The 9,266-nt window shown below is 34.9% G+C and overlaps 2 protein-coding genes across 5 annotated transcripts in view; one reads left to right on the forward strand and one right to left on the reverse strand.

Annotated features, from left to right (window-relative positions):
* The window catches only part of LOC105425541 (clavesin-2), a 25,150-nt gene extending 24,597 nt beyond the window's left edge, over nucleotides 1–553 (reverse strand). The window contains exon 1 of the mRNA XM_089084114.1: nucleotides 372–553. The gene's annotated coding sequence lies outside the window, so the exon portion shown is untranslated. The remainder of the gene's footprint in view (nucleotides 1–371) is intronic.
* LOC105425533 (androgen-induced gene 1 protein) overlaps nucleotides 1–9,266 on the forward strand; it is an 18,979-nt gene that overhangs the window by 7,347 nt on the left and 2,366 nt on the right. For 3 of the 4 annotated variants that reach the window (XM_089084117.1, XM_089084118.1, XM_089084119.1), the window contains 3 exons: nucleotides 3,216–3,398; nucleotides 8,225–8,362; nucleotides 9,002–9,219. In XM_089084117.1, coding sequence (XP_088940243.1) covers nucleotides 3,216–3,398; nucleotides 8,225–8,362; nucleotides 9,002–9,219 — 539 coding nt within the window. The remainder of the gene's footprint in view (nucleotides 1–3,215; nucleotides 3,399–8,224; nucleotides 8,363–9,001; nucleotides 9,220–9,266) is intronic. The other variant, XM_089084120.1, reaches the window with a different exon arrangement.

Genomic DNA, 9,266 nt, shown 5'->3' on the forward strand with positions numbered 1-9,266 from the left:
TTTGACGTGAAATAATCGTTCTATGTTTTGTATTTTTAATTATTTTTTAAACTGTAGATTAAAAATACAAAACAATTATATTAAATCCTGCGATATGCAATCGAAAAATAACCATCTCATTGAGTCGAACTGGGATATTTTACAATTCCTTGTACTTTTAAATTTATATTTTCCGCGTTAATAATCATTTCTATCTCCAAATTGCTTACACAACCTTTACGTTTATTTTCCCGATATATTTTCGCGACACTCTTTTTTCGTCCGAATTTTGTCGAATTTTTTTATCTCATTTATTCGAAGTTTTTTTTTTTTCATCTCGACCCGCATCGTTCTGCTCGTCCACCCGGAAATTTATCTACGTTTGCACTTACCCGTTCCAACTGGCTCTTTAACTGATACGCAATCGACAGACACCACAAGTTCTTGACAGCTTCTGTTGACAGCACGCGAATCCACGAAGGTGTAACGCGAATGAAACGAGTGCGGTCGGACGGTGCATCGACAATCATAGAGCAAAGTGCTGTCCGCGGGCGAATAATCGCGTTCCAGATTCGCGACCTGCGAAATGAAAATTCGCGCAAAGTGAGTTACGTAACGTAATAGCCCGACAACGGGTCACCTAATATTTCTTTGAACGCCCCGCAAGCCCATATTAAAATCCGTGTGAAAGGGAAATGCCCTATATTAATTTTACGCTTCGGTAGCTAACGGCTAAAAGAGAGAGAGAAAAAAAAAAGGTACGAGACCCGGGAAATGGCCGAGTCTCGATAACCCGGTGAAAATATATTAAAACTGAATTTATACGTCACGTGCGAAATGCTTCGGCATTATTCGAATGTTTGATTCATACGAAGAATATAGATCTAGCTTGTGCTCTAAACTTTGAATTAGTTTTTCTCGTCTCTAAGTCACATAAATGTAATATTTGTTTTGATCTCATTCTTTTTATCCGTTTTATCACATTTTTTTTCAAGTTCTTACAACTTGAATTTTCAATAGTTTCCTCTACCTTTGCCATTGAGTATCGTGAGGAGGCATCTTTTCTTTTATAATTGCGGACGTTAGAATGATGATCCATAAAAAAATTTTAATAACTTCAGGGTAACACCGGTCTATCATAATGCAGTTAGCGCCTGCACAAAGTGCTTTTACATAATATGATTAGTGGGGTCGTTTGAGCGAACGATAAAACGCGAACACTTCTTCGGTCCTTCGTCCGAGCTATTGTTCTATCTTTCAATTTCTCCTTGTGACATAATCTTTCGTTCTCACTACTTCGTGTAGTCACCGACAGTGAGTGTAATTCACTTTTCCTCGCGAAAAGTAGCACAAGATAGAAATCAAGAGATGCGTGAGATACAAAGAAATAGATGAATAGCGGCGAAGTAATGAGAGAGGTATTATCGGATAAATTTTTTGTTTATGTTTTTGTTTATTGAAAATGCCGGTTTATATAATGACATATATATATATATATATATAAAACATATAATCTGACAAACCTTTTATTTCCAAACGAGATCGTATATCGCGTCAAGAAAATTAAATCGGAAAAAAGAAATTTCGGTTAATTTATACAAATTATATGAAACGAGAGAGAGAGAGAGAGAGAGAGAGAGAGAGAGAAATCATATTGTATCATAAATTTTTACGGTTAATTAACAAAGTCAGAGCATCATGTTTCCTTCCGCGATGTTGTTTGATATCAATTTTTATTTAAATTAATTTAAATAAAATTTAAACGTAATTTACTTTCAGTTTTTTAAATGTTAATTTTTTATTTTTTTAATCTTTCTTTGACCTACATTTTTTGTAATCATTAAAAAAAAATTTTTTTTTCAATTATTCGATATATAAAAATACATGTGAAATATGCAAATTCATTGTAAATTACGAAGTAGAAAAAAAGATTTAAGTTTATTATACACGTAGAGTCTTTTTTAAGTAGGTACTTAGTTACGTATAAATTATGTAACTTGGCTATACACTCGCTTGCATAATGTACGCACGTGTTCGGAAATTATTTACTGAAACTTTCCATCTTTCCATCTTCGAACTATCTTCCGTTTGCATATGCATCACTTTTAATAGTAATCTCTGATTTCGGTGATATTTATACAATAATTATAAGTTTATATGATAATTAAACGAGCAAGTAGATCGTCCATCGACCTCGATACCGATTTCGATATGATTTTAAGAATAAAATTCCTTCACAAACAGACTGATGCAAGCAAGAAAGGATTGTGTAAAAATGAAGCGATAATAGAATAATTCTTTTAAGATCATTGATTTTTATATATATGTTCATATTTCAAAACATTAAATTTTTTTCGACACGAAAAAAAAGAGGAAAGATAAATCATACAAGAAATTTAGCTGAAAAAACAGGTTTTAAAATGCAGAAACATTATGAAGACACATACGTATCTAAATAAATAGATATATTTGTTTAACAAACATCTGAATCTGATTATTTTCAATATTATTTTTGCAAGTAAAACATTGGTGATGACTTTTTTATATACTTACTAACATAAACAGAATATTTTAAAAATGAATAGCTTATCTTGTTATTCGAACAATCTTTGTTTAAAATAAATTGTTAATAAGATATTACTAAGTTACCAAAAAAAAAAATTTTAATTTTTACATAATCGGATGCGGAACGCCACGTCTGATGAACGATTGCCGAGATTACGCTCGCAAGTCTTCTTGTCTTCTTAATCGTATTTTCCATTACTGCGAAGATTTCTCTTGTTGTGTGTTGTTTTTTTTTTTTTCAAGAGAAGATTCGTTAATAATCCAATGGGCCTAAAGAAACGTGTAACATGTATCGAGAAATTGCAGCAATTAGAGCTGAAACTTTGTTCGCTCGGTAATAGAAAATGCGGTTTGAGAGAGTAAGAATCTGCGAGCGATCCGCGTTCGAGCGGTCGTTTAATGCACAGGCATGCTCTCCCGGATTATGTAAAAATTTTTTTATAATCAGACTTTACACGCGGCTTAGTGCCACGAAGTGGTTCCCAATATCGGGGACAATTTTTTAAAAAGGAGAGAAAGAGAGAGAGAGAGAGAGAGAGAGAGAGAGAGAGAGAGAGAAATGCAAGATTGAACGAGAATGCGCGCTAGTTTCCCATTTTTTGCTTGCTTGTCATCGCGGGTGTCTTTGCCGGATGTCTCCGTCTCCAAAGGAGGTAAATTACACATTTCAGACTGATTCCGTGAACGGCCGTGAGATGCGAGAAGGCCTAGCGATCGGATTCCACGCGATCACTTTTCTGCAGTACGCTTTCGCGGTTTTTTACGATTACACGTACACAATCGTGCCGCACAATGTCACGAGGATGCACAGCGCCTTCGGTGGAAAATTCAAGTTCCTAACGTTCTGGGATGCGGTTAGTATCGGCGCGCTCACAGCCGCTCCTGTTTTGAGTGCGCTCTGTTTGATTGATGAGCCTGCGAAGTCTTTGTCCCTTGGTGTCGGTGTCCGTTCCCTCCGCATGCACGCTGCAGACAGACGAGCACAAACGCATCCCCGTGCACACTCCTCGTATTGATCCCCTCGGCGACAATGAGATTCCGTTACGACGAACAGAAGGAAACGAAGGCGATGAAATTTTTTTTTTTTTTTCGACAAAATTGCCATCACGAACGAATTTGACGGGGAGATTTACATCGACGTGAATGATAATGTAACCAAAGTCCATCCAATCTGCTTTGAAAACTCGACAGAAATCGTCGTAACGTGATTTCGTTAGCTCCCTTTTAAATGTCATTTTCCTTGGATTTGTTTATATCCGCAAAAATTAATTACATCTGCATGCCATGAGACATTAAGTTTAGATTATATTAGGAAAATCTTACATGCAGCTTCCTCTTACGTACTGCAGTAATCATTAATCAAGATCTGAGTATACTCATCCTGTAGTGATTTCTTCGTGTTCTTTGCGAGGAAAAAAAATGTTTGACTTTTTGTAAAAGAACGTTACGAGATAATGAGAAATTCTAATGTCTTAAAAAAAAAAAATTTATTCTGTGTGATCATAGTACGTCAGTGTACGCAATGGTATCCTTATTACCATGTTGCATAATAGTGAAAACCGACACGTCCACCTAACATATATATGTGCCTGAGAGATCACAAAAATCATAAGTAACATATGATATAATGCTCTTCGAATTGCGACAACGTGAAAAAGGGGCTCTGCCGATGATAATCGATAATCATTATCGGTGCAATCGCTAATTGTAAAAGAATTTTTCCTCCGATATGTGGCACACACGCAGAAGTGATAACCGGGAAGTTGTTGAGACTAAATGGCCGTTATTTCGTAATGAATGGACAGAATGAAATGAATTGAACGCCGTGCTAAAGAAAATTATTATTTTTATTAACAAAAAGAGAATGTGAATATAGATGTATGAAATTGTAAGAATAAATATTACAAAAAGGACTTGATTGCATAACGTAGAAATACAGATTGCCAAAATTTTTACTATTAGGCGTACAAAAAAGTTCTGAGCTTTTTTTTGTAAAATTCAATCTTTATTCAAAAGCAAACAAAAAAATATTAATCAGCGAAATATTCCCCGTTTGCATCAACGACCTTTTGCCATCTTTCGGGTAGCTTGCGAATTCCTTGACGATAGAAGCTCACCGGCTTCGAAGCGATAAAGTCGTCAATACATTTTCGTATCTCTTCAAATCTCACGAAATGTGTCATCAGTCAAATGATGCTGCAGCGACCGGAATAGATAGTAATCGGAAGGCGCCATGTCTGGGCTATACGCCGCGTGCGGGAGAAGTTCCCAGCCTAACGCAAAGATATAGTCCTGAGTCGCTTTCGCAACATATGGTCGAGCATTGTCATGAAGCAAGATCACTTTACGACGTCCTTGGCCAGTAAATGGCTTCTTTTCTTCTAATCATCGCGCAAATTAGTCAATTGTTGTTGGTAGCGATCTGCCGTGATTGTTTCACCCGGTTGTAACAACTCGTAATACAACACACCGTTCCAATCCCACCAGATACAGAGCAAAATCTTCTTGGCGTGGATATTGGGCTTTGGCGTCGATGTCGAAGGTTGACCAGGGTTAACCCATGATTTTCTACGTTTAGGGTTATCATAAAGAATTCACTTTTCATCACCTGTAATGATTTTGTGCAGAAAATCTTTTTTCCGGAACTTTGAAAGCAAAGTGAGTGCAGTGTCACGCCGACGATTTTTGTTGTCTTCGGACAATTCATGCGGAACCCACGCCTTCCTTCTAAACCTTTCCCATCGTATGTAAACGTACGAAAATGGTTTGCTGCGTAACGCCAAGCTGTTCTGCAAGCTCCTTTTTAGTTTGCGCAGAGTTTATATCCAGCAGTGCTTGCAATTCGTCCGTTTCAATCTTTTGAGGGCGTCCAGCACGCGGTTCATCTTCAAGACTGAAATCTCCTTGGCGAAATTTTTGATACCATCTTTTACATATAGTATGACTTACAGCGTTTTCTCCATATGCAGCACAAATCATTGCAGTGGCTTCAGCAGCATTTTTCTTCAGATGAAACGCGAAGTGGATGGAAAATCGAATATGCTCTTTTGTTATTGCGTATCGTGAACACTACTGATTTTTGAGGTTATGTGCATCAAACGCCAAACTGTATGGCATTTTAGAAAGCCAAATGTCAACGCTTTAAAACCGTAAAAGAATGAGAAGATATATAAAATTTAAATTGTTATTTCGGTTGTATGAAATCTAAAGCCCAGAACTTTTTTGTACACCTAATATATTATAATATTATTATAATATAGTATAAATATTTTTACTATATTGTAATCGATGCTTTATTGATCACATTTTTTAACATTAATATTTGTAATTATGAATATATAAAATATATAAAAAATTTTAATTTAATTTTTTCAAAAACAGTTATCTGCGTCGATCTTTTAAATAATAAATCTATATAATTTGCCAAATTTTTGACTTTTTTATCATATTTATTTTTACAGATTGTAAATATATTTCTTTTTGCTGACAATTTTCTTTTGCAATATTGCAATATTCAATTCATTTCGTTTCATGTATTTGTTGTAAAATAACGATCTCAACAACTTCCTTTGATTGTTCAGTATAATAAAAATGTTATCTAATTTGATGAATCGTGCAACTTCTTCATTTATTATCTCGTAAAAAAATCTGCACTGAGTCTATTGTGTGTTTATGTATTGCAGTAAGAAGAATAAAACTGTCAAAATGACTAATATACATTTTCACTAATGTAAATTAACTTTAATCTCGGCTTAATTTATTTTCCATCTTGTTTTGAGAAAAAAGAGTTTTAGAAAAAGATAAAGTTAATTAGATAAAGATAATTAGATAAAGATAAACAATTAAACCAACTGAAATTAGTATTAATCTAATCTAGCGGAAATGGACATAAGGCTTTAATCTTCTAAGTCTGCACCGGTGAATGAACGGTGCACACGTTCAGCACGGATACGACACGTCGGAGTTGTTTATTTTTCCGCTGGTATTTATCTTTCACGAGTGATTCAAAAATACGCTTGTTAGGGGGGGACGAGTGTGTACTTCTCGGTTCCATTCAGTCTTCGTTTCGTTGAGTCAAAAGCGTGATCTAAATTCGACGAGATTACGTTCGAGCATTTTGCCACTTATCGCCGAGCGATGACACACTCTCGAGCATTTCACGCTTGAATTGCCGCCATTCAAACTGCTCGTAAAGAGCAAAATTCAATTATTTAAGCACCACTTTATATTATGCGGCGAAATAGAGGCGCGTGTCGTGCAAGGCTGCTTGTATGCGGCGTCGGTAATCGATAATTACGCTGGGACGTTCATTCAACTCGGCTTAATCATTTCGTCCAGCAAAACGAAGAAAATCAACAAGCTAAGATTTTTAGATTAATCTCAGACTCACCCATTCATTTTCCAATTATTGGATGTCGCCACTACTGTGGCGGTGATTAAAAATAAATAAAGCTTTAAAATGATCGTGACAGCTCTTTCGTGAGATTTTTATTTTCTTCCTCAAAGAAAAACTTCGATCTAGGTGTTAATTAGTATTGATATCGACAGGAGCGTGGATAATTAGTCACTTCCTCTTGAATTGTCAACGCATCCAAGTGTCACTCGAGATGATTTACACGAGACATACAGCATCGCTCGATTGACACGTGATAACCTTAAACAGCTGATATTGAATAAGTGTTTCCGACAGATCAATATTTGACGTCTTAAAATATCTATATATAAGAGCTAAATATTAAAAAAAAAAAAAAAAAAATCATACGAATCGTACAATAATCTATGAAAAACATTGTTATCCATTATCAATTCAAAGATGTGTTCGATATGTGAGTGTTGTAAATTAAAAGATATCGGGAGAACTCGATGTAACTTAAAAAGTAACTTAAAAAGAAGTTAAATGGCAGGCTTAAAAGAATGTAAATGCCAAATGCAAAGTACACTTTCGAAAATTGTTTCTCTTTTCTTTTTAAAAGTAAAATTTCATTACATGTGTACGTTAAATATACATCGATATTCGGAATGAAATATTTAAATTTCTGGTGTTTGACAATTGCTATTTAAAATTGTTGTTAAGGCTACGTATGTGTACAGCATGTATAACAACTTGCGTATTGAGAATGCAAACTATTCGCCAAGTAATTGTATTCCTTGTCGCGTCAAGTACTATTTTTATCTAATCAGTGTACGGATCAATCCAAATATTAAATTATGTAAATAATAATTTGTGTCAAGTCAAAGGCAGTAAAAATCGATTTAAATATGAACATAAATAGCGTTTTTTAATTTATTTCTTCGAACAGAAAAGATAAATAACAAAATATGTGCTTACATTACAGTAGTAATAGCAGTAATGGTAGTAGTTTATGTAAAAGCTAAACGCTTATCTTTTACACTAAATTGTAAGTAGTGAAAATAAGATGCAGCAAATAATAAAATTTATAAACGCTCGCTTTATAAACGTCTATTTAAAATTCACATTGTTTGTTCATATATTTATTAGTGCATATAAATCCTATCGTAACAATAGTAGCATGTAACAATAGTAGCAATAAGTAACTTTAATAAATAAGCGATATTTATAGTTATATATTTATATTTATTTATAGTTACTCCGGCAGTCGTTAAAAATATTTATCGGACTTGCTAATTAAAGCACATTGAATTGTCGTTTGTGTTTCAGATTTTACAAACGCTATTCTTTCTAATATGTCTCCTGAACGATCTGTTCGGTACAAACGCTGTAAACCCCAAAAAGCCGCCCTTCACACGGAAGTTGAAGGATTATTTCCATGCGAGTCTCGGATTTCCCATTGCCATGGTGAGTAGCATAATTAATCTTTTGTCTTTTTTGCATTTTTTTTCGGTGCCACAAATCCGCGTCAAATCGAGAAAGTCGATAGTCTAAATATACAGTGAATTCTTATCAATTTGTAATTCTTCGAGTGTGAGAAGAACAGAAAAAGTTCTCGAGATGTAAGAAGAATCGATCTCGCTTCTGCGAATCGTGTGACGTATTGCGTTTTCAAGTATAATATATTGTACAAATTTATTATTTAACGTATCTATTCTAAAAGTATTTCTAAAAGCGGAGTTTGAAGTACAAATTCTTTGCTAAATTCTGTAATTCAACGGAAACCTGTTGGATACTCAAGAAATAAAATTTATTAATAATTGTAAGAAGATACTTTATTTGTATATCTATAACTATTAACACCGAAACATTCGTCCCCTAAATTTAAATATTTCTTCACGATAGTTTTCTTGTCCAAATCCTTAACTGTGGACTCTTTTTCGATAGGAAATTTCTATTTTCGGTATCTATTTCTAAATAGATAGAATAGGTAGATTTTGATAGAATGTGTCAAGTTTTATATAATTTTCTATTCGCGTGCGCGCGAAGATATTATTTATAACAAAACGTTAAATTTGGATGTAATGCCGATTCTGTGTATCGCAGTTCGTTGGCGTGACTTTTTGGGCGTTGATGTTGGTGGATCGTGAGCTGGTATTGCCGAAAGCACTGGACCCGTACTTCCCGTGGTGGTTGAACCATTTAATGCACACGATGATCGTGGTGACGACCGTGCTCGAGATGATTGTCGCACCACGGCAGTATCCCAAGCGATCTTGCGGCCTCGGAACACTCGCGAGCTTTATGCTCACATATTTAGTATGGTAAGCGAAATCGATTTACGCGCGAAAGAAACGATTTTGCTAAGGTG

Source organism: Pogonomyrmex barbatus, unplaced genomic scaffold, assembly GCF_055798465.1.
Source record: "Pogonomyrmex barbatus isolate J1 unplaced genomic scaffold, ASM5579846v1 scaffold8, whole genome shotgun sequence".
NCBI classification, from domain to species: domain Eukaryota; kingdom Metazoa; phylum Arthropoda; class Insecta; order Hymenoptera; family Formicidae; genus Pogonomyrmex; species Pogonomyrmex barbatus.